Here is a 13,214-nt window from a genome sequence, read left to right on the forward strand (position 1 = left end):
TTAGTTTTAGATTCTTGGGTATTTGGTAGCAAGCATGGCACTTAGGTTTTTTTGCTTTATTTATTTATTTTCCTGGTACTGGGGATTGAAGCCTGGGCCTTTTATATGCCAGGCAGGTGATCTACTACTGACCACACCTGTAGCCCTTTTCTTTTTAACTTTATTTTGAGACAGGCTCAAAGTTGCCCAGGTTGGCCTTGAACTTGTGGTCCCCTTGCCTTAGCCTTTCAAGTTGCAAGGCTTACAGGCCTGGCCACCATGCCCAGCAGCACTTGGATTTTGCCAGTTTTACCTGATATTTTTGTCACTATGTGACCCAAGGTGTCCTGCCCACTGAGCCTAGTAGGCCTCATGAGAAGAGTATCCTTATTTCCTCTGGGATGCAGAATATGGAGCATTCTGTGGGCAGGTCCTGGGTGAAGGCCCTGGGGGCCATGCCTGGACCTTTGGGCCTGAGCATCCCGAGGTACCATCTCCCTGGCAGCCAATCCTGGGGGAGGACTCTACCTGTCTTTGTTTCCTTTTTACCTACCACAACTTTAAACTTCAGTCTTTAAGACCCATAACAGGGTTTTGTTTTGCTGCTGCTGCTTTTTTTCTTTTTTCTTTTCTGCAATGTTAGGGTGCGAATGCAGAGTAGCCCTCCCAGGAAAAACATGTCATCCTTCTCTTTTGTAAAACCACCCAGGGATTATTATATATTTTTTTCATGCCTTTTTGTTTAAATAGTAGCATATCAAGCACACTGTACCCTGCCTGTTGTCACTGTCCTGTTTACCTTCAGAGCTCACAGAGGTCTCACAGGTCATCCATGCTGTCTGATTCTTGGGAGTCTTATTCTTGGTGACTGTTGTGTGGTATTCCACTGCTGACCATGGGCTGCAGGTTGCTCCCCATCCTAGAGGGACTTCTGAACAGGCCTCCTGCTGTGAGCCTGGACACTGTACATAGCACCTGGCCCCCTCCCCAGCCCAGGAGAAGGAGGTCCCAGTGGCTCCGGAGCAATCCCAGGGCCAGGTGGTGGAATGAGGACTTCAAGCCCAGTGTTCCACCTGCTCCATGCTCCCATCCACTTCACTGGTGTTCTGTCTTTTAGTGAAGATGGACGTCCTAGAAAGCAAATTAGCTCTTGTAACCAGCCTGCAAAAATCTTAGAACTGACTGGATGAGAGGAGCTCATGGTGTTTCTAAATGAGCATGCTTGGGCTGGGGAGATAGCTCAGTTGGTAGAGTGCTTGCCTTGCAAGCACAGGTCCTGGGTTCAATCCCCAGCACCGCAAAAAAAAAAAAAAAAAAGTAGCTAAATGAGCATGTTTCTTCAGATCTGAAGCTTTCTAACTGGAGGACACTTTCTTGATCACCTCCCTCACTTGTTGTCCACTGTTAGCATAGGAAGTTAAGTGTCCTTCATAAACAGGGCATGTAGCAGGGACTCCCAGCCAGGGGCTGTTTCACCCCCATGGGGACATCTGGCAGTTTCTGGAATCATTGTTGCAACTCAGGGCTAGAGGAACGGCTGGCACCCAGTGAGCAGAGACCAACATTCCACAGTGCACAGGAAGCTGCACCACAAAGAGCCACCCAGCCCTAAGTCTCAGTTGAGGTTGAACCACGTGGATCGTTCTAACCATCACTTTCTGTGAACACCTCTTGTGGGGGTGGGGGTGGGGGTGGCTCTTGTATAGAAAATCTTGAGAGCAACCCATGTGACAGCATCCAGGCACAGCTGTCCTGACATGGTGCCCACAGGCCTGGGATGATAGTCCCCTCCTACACATGGCCCTTCCTGGAGGATCACATGGAGGCAGTTCAGAGATTCCTTAGGTGGTGGTATCAGGGCTGGTGGTTTTTGGTAGAAAGATGGCAAGATTTACACAGATGCATGGCTTCGTGTTTCTCTTTGTAAGTGGGAGTAGCTTCCATTTCAGGCACAACTGTAAGCAGTGGCAAAGTAGAAGCAGCTATGGGCTCAGTCCTTGAGTGCCCGTGCACTAGCCACAGTGCTGGGGAGAAGGACTTAGACCTCCTTGCCTTTTCTGGCAGCTTCATTGATAGCAGAGGAGGTAACATAAGGGGCAGCATTTATACAGCAGGAAGCCTTGCTGTACTCTCACATGACACTTGTGTCCCACCAGGCTTCCTATGAGTCTGGGTTGGAGTTTTGGGCCTTCCCGGTCTCCCAACCTAACTTCCACGCACCCCTTCCATCTGTCCTCTGCTCACCACCTATCCATCTCCTCTTCATCCAGCTCCCCCGCAAGCTCCACCATCCCCTGCCCACCCATTCTGCAAATATGTGCAGATTGTCTATGACACTGGTCCTGTGAGAGACAGGAGGCCACTCACAGGTTAAGTTTTTGTTCTCAGATCATTTTGGTGAGAGGTCCAACACAGTCCAAGGTCAGAGGAATGTGTTCACCATTGTTTCTTCCTATACTCTTCTTGACACTTGCAGAACAAAGCGATTGCCACCCCTGTCCAGGGTGTCTGGGACATGAGGAACAAGCAATTCCACACGGGCATCGAGATCAAGGTGTGGGCCATTGCCTGCTTTGCACCCCAGCGCCAGTGCACGGAAGTTCATCTTAAGTAAGCCTGCTTGAAAACCAGATGTGCCTGGCAGTGATCCTGCTGGGTATGGGGACATGAGGAGCTGAATAACTACTTGGAAGACTGGCTCTGTTCAAGTGGCAGCACGTCTGCTGGGATCCTGATGTCGGGTTGTCAGCCTTTCTCTATCAGAGAATGCTTTCTGGGGCAGCCAGACCAGGATCTCTGGCCCGCTTGGTGTGCATCTTGCCCACAGGACCACTATGAGCATGGGCATGAGCATGAGCAGGTAGCACAGATTACAAACAAGGTACCTGGGAAACGAATCTATGAGTGCAGACAGAGCCGGGCGCGTGGCACGCCCTGTGACCCCAGCAGTGTGGAAGAGGCAGGCAGGAGCACTGCAAGTTCCGGCCAGTTTCGGCAACTTAGCAAGACCCTGCCTCAAAACAAAACAGATTTAAAACGGGGTTGGGGTGTGGCTCAGGACCATGCCTGTTGTAGTGATGGCACCCATAGTCCCAGCTGCTGAGGAGGCAGCCCAGGAGATCAAGATCAGCTTGGGCAACCTAGCAAGCACCTGTCTCAAATAAGTAACTAAGTCAGTAAATAAATGTAGAAACAAATGAAATTGAATTCATGAATTAAATTAAAAAAAAAAAAGTTTGATATTTCTATAAATTGAGAGAACAGAGACAGTGGCGGATGGTAAAACAAGGAGGTGGCAAGCCTTGGGAGCATCTCCTGCTCAAGGAGAGCCATCTAAACAAGGAGGGGGAGCGGCGTTTGTGACCCTGCATGGTGCACAGGACCACTCAGCAGAGGGGTTCTGGTAGGGACCTGTCCTGACCTGGTATCAGGATAGTTTCATAGCTCGTGCTTTTGCGCTGGAGTTCAAAAGGTAGATGAAACATTTGCTTCCCCCTGTCTATGGGGCAGTAGGGGGGCTGCAGAGCGCATGAGTATAGCTGATAACTTGACCAGCCCAGCCAGGGGCCTTCTGAAAAGCAGTGATGCTCAGAGTAGCCACCCAGGGGTGAAGGGCCATCATCCCCTGGAGGCTGCGCTGCTGGGAGGATGGGCTGGAATTAGAGAGAAGGCTCTGGAGACGGGAGAGCCTGGACGTCAGGCAGCTCTCCAGCCTGTCCCTGATTCTCCGTCCTGTCCTCTGTCATTCGCTTGGAGCTCCGTGATGCTGAGGCACGCATGGGCACGTGTAGATAAGAATGCAGAGGCAAGACGCGGGGAAGTGGATGCCGACCAGCTGTGCTGGAGCAGCGTCCTCTGCCTGATTGTAGAAGGCGACACGGGGTTCCTCCTAAGCTCAACATGGAAGCAGTGGATTCCTCTCCTCCCCCGCTGAGCTTCATGCCAGTTGCCCTTACTGCGGGTGGTGCTCTGCCTTGGGTTGATTTCTTTCCTATTATAGTTGTGTCACAAGTCCAGGCTGCTCCCCCAGGAGCCAGGACGACAGTGCGTGGGTCGAACGCGCCTGGCGTTCTTGTGGGGAGACCAAGTTCTCACCTGACGCAGGGACGGCCCTGGCCCGCAGGGGAACCGCAACTGTTTGGCATGAAAGGACGACACCTCTGCACCTTGGGAACCTCAACCAGGGAGACAGCTTGAGCACAGGTGGAAGTCTGCTGTTTGATCCTGGCCTGGCCACTGTAGTCCCTTTCTAGTAGCCTGGATGTTTACATATCCAGCTTTTTCACAGGTTGATGTTTTGGTAGATGCTGCTTTGAATTCTGGCATTGTCTAGGACTTTAAGAAACTTAATTCTGACCATGAATGTACTTTGGCTTCATGAACCTTTTGCTCTTTATTTAGGACCTGTGGTTGATATAACTTCTTTGCCACTAGCTGTGCATTTTAACAAAGTGGACCTTCTTTCAGGTCCTTCACAGAGCAACTCAGAAAGATCTCAAGAGATGCTGGAATGCCTATCCAGGGCCAGCCGTGCTTCTGCAAGTATGCCCAAGGAGCGGACAGTGTGGAGCCCATGTTCCGGCACCTGAAGAATACCTACGCTGGTCTGCAGCTGGTGGTGGTCATTCTGCCTGGCAAGACCCCTGTGTATGGTGAGTGTCTGGTGACTGCTGGCTTCAGGGGCCATGGTGGCCTTTGTAGGAGTTTATTGGTAGCCTGGGCGCCCTCGTGTTCTGCCACACTGGAGCATTTACTTCAGGCCTGTCCATGAGTCTGAAGAGGAAGAGGTAGCTCCTGGTCACTGCACTCCAGTGTCCAGGGTCAGCCTCATTGCTTCATCCGAGGCCACAGTACTGAGGAGCCAGCACCCCGGACAGCCTAGAATTTGGCCAGAGAGTAGGTGTGTGCACCATGCCACATGAGTGCTGGCCGAGGAGCGGAAACAGGGTTCCTTAGCTCTGCAGTATCTCCCACGACGCTACCAGCAGCTCCTACACCCACCACAGCCTCACTTTGTTATCTCTAAACCCACCTCAGAATTCTCTAGAAGTTCCTCAGAGTCTTTTATGCCAAAGGACAGTCGCACAGTCTTCCAACCATGGTAGCCCAAGCCCTGTGGTGCTGCCCCAGCCGTTGGAGAATACAGAGAAATCAGACACAGCTCTGTGTCGGGGGCCAGGGTGAGAGCACAACGTGGATAGCCGGGGAGAGCCACTGGCAGCAGGGCGGAGCCCAGAAGGGCCCAGGAAGCGTGGGGGCTTGGTGGGTGTCACCCGCAGGTTTACCTTCTAGTCAGAGGCCAGTTACAGACAAGTGAAAGCCTGCTTCTCCCCTCCAAGTTCAACTTCCAAACAAGAAGTAACAAGTGAGTGGTGGGTGTCGAGGTGCTATCACTACTGCCTGGGAGCCACTCTCCCCAAGCTGGTCCAGGAGAGCTTCCAGTCCAGCCCGCAGCTGCGTGTGGAGGGCCTCCAGGGCCAGGGCTCTCTGATGCCAGCTGCGTTTGCCAAGGGTTCCCAGGGCGTGAGTGTTTTTATACCTGACCACTCAAACCTGTTCTGTGGTAGAAGATGTCACCCTGCTCAGCAGAGCCACATCTTCTGCCTGTGGCCCTGGATAAGTCACTTAAGCGCTCTTGGTTACAGACTGGTGGGGTGAGATGTGCCTGCGCGGCGTCCCATCCTGCTGAGGGTGAGCCTGACGCAGGTGCACAGCAGTGCTGAAGAGCACTCAGCCAGAAGCTCAGCCCTTCCACCTGCCAGAGTTCCTCTCACGTAGGTAACTGCAGTCACTCAGTCAAAAAATGTCTAGAGAAACCACAGCAGTTGGACTCTGTGCCAGTGCAGTTCAGGTGGGGGCTGGGGGGCAGGAAAGCTGCAGACAGCTGCTGCCCTAATGCCAGCAAAGGAAGGGACGTTGGCAGAATCTGTGACGTTGCACCTTTGTGTCCTGCAGCTGAAGTCAAGCGTGTGGGTGACACGGTGCTGGGGATGGCCACACAGTGCGTGCAGATGAAAAATGTGCAGAGAACCACACCACAGACCCTGTCCAACCTCTGCTTGAAGATCAATGTCAAGCTGGGGGGCGTCAACAACATCCTGCTGCCCCAGGGCAGGTGAGCCAGCCCTTCTGCCCATGTGCTGGGTGCATGGATGGTTTTCAGTGGGGCGGGGCAGTGTGCAGGTGTGCAGAGGCGCCTGGGCGAGGGCAGTGCTGACAGTGCTGGGGACAAGGGCCCTGACTACACACAGTCTCTCTGGGACCAGGGGCATCTGTAGGGGGCAAGTGCAGGGCCAGAGTGGGTGCTCTTCCCGGTGACCTGCCAGGAGTTGTGTGGCTGAGACTGAGCAGGGCACACTTGGATTGACCAGGACAGGGATGCCCGGTTCACCTGCAGGACCTGGAGCAGGATGTTCCTGTGCCCCCTGCAAGAGGCTGAGAAAGGATGATACTTGATGCTAGGATCGGAGCACTTTGGACAGAAAAGTGCCACGTAGGAACCACTGTTGGTAAATCCCAGGCCAGTCCGGGAAATTTGACTGAGCACTAGCTGCCAGCATGTCTCTGGGATGGGGGCAGGGGTGAGCAGCTGTGCCTTCCTCAAGAGCCCCCTGGAGCTGGCTTGCTGCCCTGGGTACTGGAGGGCAGAGCCAAGTACACATGTGCCACTCCTCAGAAACCAGGGCCTCCAGCACAGGCAAAAGGAGCAGTCTTCCTGGCAACAAATATTGAGGTCTTATCATTAAAGACACAGGCACTTGTCTTAACATAGAAATAACAAAAATGGTGAAGACAGCCAGATAATTCAGTGAACCAAACTGTCTTGGTGTAAAAGAGATGAGAAGGCACCACCTGTGTGCAGATCTAGCCTGCTCTGGAGTTATCCTAGTGTCTCCTTTCATTTTCTGTTGTTATAAAGAAATACCTGATGCTGGGAAGTTCACAAAGAAAAGAGGTTTATTTAAAGGCACAGTAGAGGTCCAAGAGTAAGCTGCCAGCCCTGGCTTCTGGTGAGGTCTCATGGTGAATGGCATCGTGGTGGGAATGCTCATGTGCATGAAGGAGAGGGGTCACATGGTGAGAGAGGAAGCTTTGTAATGACTCCCACAGTAACTAACTCACCCCAGCAAGATGGGCATTAGTCCTTTCCCAGGATGATGTCCCAGTGACCTGATCATCATCTGCTAGGCCCTGCCTCTCAATATCCTTACACTGGGGACCACATCTCCAGCACCCGATGCTGGGGCCACACCAGAGTGCCAGCATGAGACTCCCCTGCAGATCTGGTTAACCACAGTGTCTGACTCAGCAGTTCAGGATTTGGGCCCAAGAACTCACTCTTCTGACGGCATTCACACACTGCTGATGCTGGTGGCTAGGGGACACGCTTTAAGAACGGCTGCGTTGCCCTCCTAGCTGGGGAGAGGAGGTGTGGTGATGCAGAATGAACCTGGACTCTGCCTGAACGTGGATCCTGGCTCTGCAGCAAGCAGTAATTCCACTCTCACGCATTCAGGGGAACAAGTGAGGACACACCAAGAGTAGTTCCATTAGCCAACAGGCTCTGTAGTTTTGAGTGCCTGTCGTGTGTGAGGGGTTTGGGCCGTAGAGTGAGCACTGGGACCTCAGCTGTTACCTTTAATGGAGGGGAGATGGCCCATGAGGACGTTCGCCTGGCGTGCCAGGGGCAGGGGCTGCGCTCGGGAGCCTGAGGACATGGGGTTTTGTGAGGGGAGAGGGCCCTCCCGGCAGGGTGTCAAGCAAGTAGGTTCCTGGGAGAAGAGCATCTGGCCGAGGGTGTGGCCTCCAGGACCCTGCAGCAGGAGCCATCGGCGTGGTGGAGGTTGTTTTGCTGAAAGCCACAAGTGTGGTGGGTCCTTAGGCTACAGCTGCTGCATCACACCTGACTTGTGTTCTGGAAGGCCGCCTGTGGCTCTGCGTGGAGGGTGCTGCGGGCCTGGGCCAGGCTGGAGGCAGAGACGGAGAGGGAGCACCCAGGCTGTGGGTTGTTTTGAAGATAGAGCCCTCTGGGGCTTGCAGGCAGAGTGGATTTGGGCTTTAAACAAAGGGAAGAAGCAAGGATGACTCCACAGCCTTTGGCCTTGTTCCAGAGAGGTCAAGTTCATGCTCCTAACTGAAGGCCCCGGGCTTACTGCTCAGGCCTCTGGAGAGCACCTGTATGCATATGATGTGTCAATGTGGGAAGGAGACATCTAATGTCCAGAGGCAGTGAAATTCTGGAATCCTGGGTGGTAGTCAAAGCCAGGAAGTTGGATGAGGTCTCTCAAGGGTGAGAGTAACAGGAACTGAGTGCTGGGAAGTCCAGTGTTAAAAGTCATGGGGAGCAACAGTGGAGACAGAAGGTGAGGCCAGGCCAGGGAGGAAGGTTGCCAGGTCTCTGGATGCTTGGGAAAGTGTGTCCTGGGTCATGAGATGACTTAATGAGGTCTTAGTACATTTCTAGGCATAGGATTCTTCCAGTACTATTCAGCGTGTGGGTCCATTGGGCCAGCTGAGGTGGAGGTCCCTGGAGACCTTGCAAAGAGGAACCTGGTTGTCATGGAGTGTGAAGTTGATTAGGAATCTGGGAGGCAGTAACGGGTTTAGCAGATTCAGGGAGCTTGACTGCAAGGCAGGGGAGGTGGCTGGGCATAGGTGTGATTTTTGTTGTTGCAGGTGATTTGCACACGTGAATGAGGGTGTCACAGGCTGCTATGCACTCTGAGCACCCTGACAGCAACAGCATGCCAAGACCTGCAGCAGGACTTCCCACTGCTCCTGCCTTCTGGCTTAGCAGGGCATGGTGAGGCCAGGTGGGGTACATTCCATCCATGGTCCACTCCCTCAGGGTTACTCTGAGGCCCTCATGTTATTTATCTGTGAGGTTTCTGTGTTACCTTTAAAGGTAAAAATTCTGTTCAAAAGTATAACCAGGCAGCAGTGGTGGTAACTAACATCATCAGAGATTTGGGCCATGTCCGGAGCCTTGGCCTCCAATGCCACTTCCCTCTGCAGGCCTCCAGTGTTCCAGCAGCCCGTGATCTTTCTGGGAGCAGATGTCACTCACCCACCTGCAGGGGACGGGAAGAAGCCTTCAATTGCTGCAGTGAGTGTCAGTGCTTTCTTCTGAGTCCTTTCTTGATGGCCTGGTGCTCAAGGACCCTGCAGAGACCACCAAGGCACCTGTGATCTCTGTAGTCATACGGCCAAAGTACATGGAGGTTTGCCCAACTGCTCAGTGAGCTCAGGGCCTCATGGCAAATAGGTGATTGAAGGGGACACTGAGGGTGGCATGGAACAGGCTCTAAGAAGCCCTGAGTCATGTGCACTAGCACTGTGCACGGACACATGTGGACTGGCTGCCCATCTGGCCTTCCATTCTCTTCAGTTGGGCCTCAACCTTGCTGCTTAGCAGTGCCAATTATTCTCAGGAGGACCTGGGATCACTGTTATAGTGGCCTTTTATTTATTTTTTTATTTTATTTTATTTTATTTTATTTATTTATTTATTTATTTTTTTGCAGTGCTGGGGATTGAACCCAGGGCCTTGTGCTTGCAAGGCAAGCACTCTGCCAACTGAGCTATCTCCCCATCCTGGCCTTCTATTTTAAAAAAGATGGAACCAAACATGCCTTCCTGATAGTGAGGTTTTAAGCTTTGGAGTGCAGAGAGCAAAGGGTGTCACTTGAGAGCCATCTTTACTGAAAAGCCTCGTAGCAGTGGGAAAAAGCATCATTTGGTCATTGTCTGGAGCCACTGGGTTTCACTCCTATGGTGCCACCTTGAGTTCTTGAGCCTGCCACAGTGCCCTGGCTTCCTTGGCAGAAGTGGTTCAAAGCAGTGCTGGGCTGCTGGCAGGAATGGGAGTTTGAGGGCCGTAAATTTGGGTGCCCTGCTCCCGCCCTGCAAGGAACATGGAAGCACACCTGCAGCCTCTCCCTGTTCTCTGCCGTTCCTTTGGGCCAATTAAGCTTAATATTCATGAGCTTTCACTTGTGTAGAATGAGGAAACTACTGTGGACCTCTAAAGAGTGTTGTGAGGCGATGTAGTTAAGCCCCACCACAGTGCCTGGCTCATGACAGGTGCTGAGGACACGCGGACGTCATCCCATGAATCTGGAGGGAATCTGGTGCAGGAGCATCTGTCAGGGCACGGGGAAGCCAGATGAGCCCTGGGAGGAAGGGAGCTGCCGTGTTCACTGTGTGCACGTGTGTGGGGCACACCTTGGGAAATCAGTGTCACATAAGCAAGGCGGGTCCTGCTGCCTGGCCCGGTAACCACGGTCCTGGCACTTCCCGTGTGAGCGGCGTTTCTTGCTTTGCTGAGTGCGTTTTAGCTCCTTCCTCCTTCGGACAGAGAGCAGTCGCTTAGCAGCTCTGCTCGAGGCGGCTGACTTGTGCTCAGGTTTGTGGAAGAGGAAGCTGAGTTCAGAGAGAAGGCCCCTAGGGCTTCCCGAGCTGGGCTCTGCGCCCCAGCTGGCTCTCTGGGCTCCAGCTCTGGGCACGTGCCATCTTCCTGCCTCACCTGTCCCTATTAGCGTTTGTTTTTCTGGACAAATGAAGCATAATGTTGAATATTGTCTCTGGATTTCAGAGGGTTTTTTTCAAGTTTTTAGGAACAGAAATCTGTGTTCATCCCAACCCCCCAAATTCTCAATAAATAGAAACAGATTTCTGTTTATGTTAATTTATTTCTGTTTATATCAACTTAACATTACAGGGTCCGTCTGTTTTCACTTGTTTGAGAGGAAAATCTTGGCCCAAGGCAGGACATAGGCGAGAAGTCTGGGGATGGCTCCGGGAACACTGTCCTGTGTGGGTTTCCTGAGAAGCATGGCTTCCTGGAGCCTGCTTTCCCTGGGCACAGGCTTTCCCTCAGTCCTTCCAGTATAAGGAGCTTGCCTCCCAGTCAGAGGTGAGCAGGGCCTGGGAATGCCTGGTCCTTGTCCCACAGGGCTGAGCTCCACTGACCCTGGCGTTCCTTGGTGCCCTGACCAGAGAGCCATACCCTCGTAGCTCACCTGTTCGCTTGCTTCTGGCGAGCATCTGCATACTTTGGCTCACCCAGCTCTGGCCTTTGGGAGGTTTCACCCTTCCTGAGAATCAAAATCTGGGTTGCTGTGTGTTGATAATGTAGAGAGTTCTTCAGAAAAGAGTTACCAAACCTTCAGAGGAAGCAAGGACACCACTACCATTTTGCTGTGTTGGGACATCCAACTGGAGGCCCTTCTGCCTACCTGCAGGCCTTTTCCCACACACACATGAAAGAGGGAGCCTCGGAGAGCCTTGCGAAATGCTCAGTGCGTGTTCCCACAGGTCGTGGGCAGCATGGATGCACACCCCAACCGCTACTGCGCCACTGTGCGTGTGCAGCAGCACCGGCAAGAGATCATTCAGGACCTGGCCGCCATGGTGCGTGAGCTGCTCATCCAGTTCTACAAGTCCACACGCTTCAAGCCCACCCGCATCATCTTCTACCGCGACGGCGTCTCCGAAGGCCAGTTCCAGCAGGTTGGGTGTCCACCCTTTGAGCCTCTTTCTATCCTCATCAGGTGTCTGAGATTATTCCGCAGTACGCTAATGCAGACTGATGGCAGCGGCTCTCTGCCCAAGGTTGATGTGGTCGAAGTGTGGAAGGGTGAACAGGGTGGAGTCTGCAGGACACGGGATTGTGTAGACCCTGGCCCTGCTCAGGCCTGTGATGCAGAGGCAGGGTGGAGGAAGAGGAGGAGGTGTGGGTGTGAGCTTGGTCACTGGAGTCATGGAAGTGAGGGTCATACCTGGCTGGTAGTGTTTCAGCAGCATAGCACATGGCCTGTGCTGTCACAGGCTTTGAAGAGGTGTCAGGGGAGCAAGGTCTTTGCAAGACAGGGGCCTTGTGTCTGGGAACCCTCCTGTCTGTGTGTGAGGGACAGGCTGGAGGGGGTACCGCAGTGGCAGGGTGAGCAGACCCTGGTACAGTAGTGCACAGAGATGGGTGGGCCTAGTGTGGGTCCGGAAGGGTAAGAGCGGCCTCACTTACAAGGGTGAGTGAGGGCGTGGAAATGGCTTTATTCTCCTGATTTTTGTACCTGTGGCAGTCAGGGGTCAAGGTGCCCTGCCAGTGGCAGTAGAACTCCATCCTGACCCTGAGATTCTCCCCATCAGCTTGGGGTAGTTCTACGTCTGTTTCTTCACTCCCAAAGCAAGTGCTTTGTTAAGAAGCGATAGCAGTGGGGGCCACACCTGGAGGATCATCCTTGTGCATTTTTAGAGGCTCCAGGTGCACAGGAACCTGCCCTCCTTGGTCACAGACTGATACCATGTGGCAAGGTGCAAACATTAGCCTTCCTGGTCCCTGTAGAAACAGTGGCTCGTGCTCCTAAAATCCAGGATCCCCTGGAGAAGAATAGACTCAGCTTCTTGACCGAGTGGCCTTTCTGAACTGCTGTAGCACCTGGACTGGCAGCTCCCTCTGTGCCCTCACAGCCCAGGGTCCCACTGTGCTGCCAGCCCACGGCCTCTTGACAAACCTGGGCTCCCCCAGGGGGACTCTTCTCCCTCCCTTAAGCTCTTGGCCCTTTTCCCCCATATCACAGTCTCATTCCCTGTTAGAGAAGGGACCTGCCTTTCTAGACTCTTAGCACTCTGAGCACTCTGTCTTACAGAATCCCACAACTGAGTTTTCTGCACCCAGAACTTAAGGTATGTTCTTGAGACGTTGTGACAGAGTATTTTGGTTGTGTCTTGCTTAAGATCTATAGTGTAGCCAGGCACAGAGTCATGTAACTGTCATCCCAGCTACTTGGAAGGCAGAGGCAGGAAGACAGCTTGAACCTCGGAGTTCAAGGACAGCCTGGGCAATACAGCAAGACCCTCTCTCAAAACAATAACGAAAATTCAAAGTGCCTGGTACTTAGGCTTTGCCCGTCACTCCCAGTCTTCACATCGGGACTCAGGTAGTGTGAACATGTTTTACAGGTAGGTTTGCGGTCAAGTGTGTAGTTTTCCACATGACTCTTTGGTGGCAGAGCTCAGATTCAAATTCAGGTCTGACTCCTAAGCCAGTGTTTTTTACATTAGATCTATATAAAAAAAAAAGAAACAGCAGCTTAATGAATGACTGAATTGGTTAGTGCTTGTAAGTCTTCTACAGTGCCTCAGCCCCTGAGGAATGTACCTGAGAATATTCTAGGTGCTGGGCTCGTCATTTTCATGCATTTTCTAACTTAAAACTGGTTAGCCGTGAAACCTGG

The 13,214-nt window shown here is 52.7% G+C and overlaps 1 protein-coding gene across 1 annotated transcript in view; it reads left to right on the plus strand.

Annotated features, from left to right (window-relative positions):
* The window catches only part of Ago2 (argonaute RISC catalytic component 2), a 98,060-nt gene that overhangs the window by 67,498 nt on the left and 17,348 nt on the right, over positions 1-13,214 (plus strand). Inside the window, exons 11-15 of the mRNA XM_047540087.1 lie at positions 2,456-2,589; positions 4,447-4,631; positions 5,935-6,094; positions 8,995-9,085; positions 11,296-11,490. Of these exons, the coding sequence (XP_047396043.1) occupies positions 2,456-2,589; positions 4,447-4,631; positions 5,935-6,094; positions 8,995-9,085; positions 11,296-11,490 (765 nt within the window). The remainder of the gene's footprint in view (positions 1-2,455; positions 2,590-4,446; positions 4,632-5,934; positions 6,095-8,994; positions 9,086-11,295; positions 11,491-13,214) is intronic.

The sequence above is a fragment of the Sciurus carolinensis genome, chromosome 1, assembly GCF_902686445.1.
Source record: "Sciurus carolinensis chromosome 1, mSciCar1.2, whole genome shotgun sequence".
In the NCBI taxonomy this organism is placed as follows: Eukaryota; Metazoa; Chordata; class Mammalia; order Rodentia; family Sciuridae; genus Sciurus; species Sciurus carolinensis.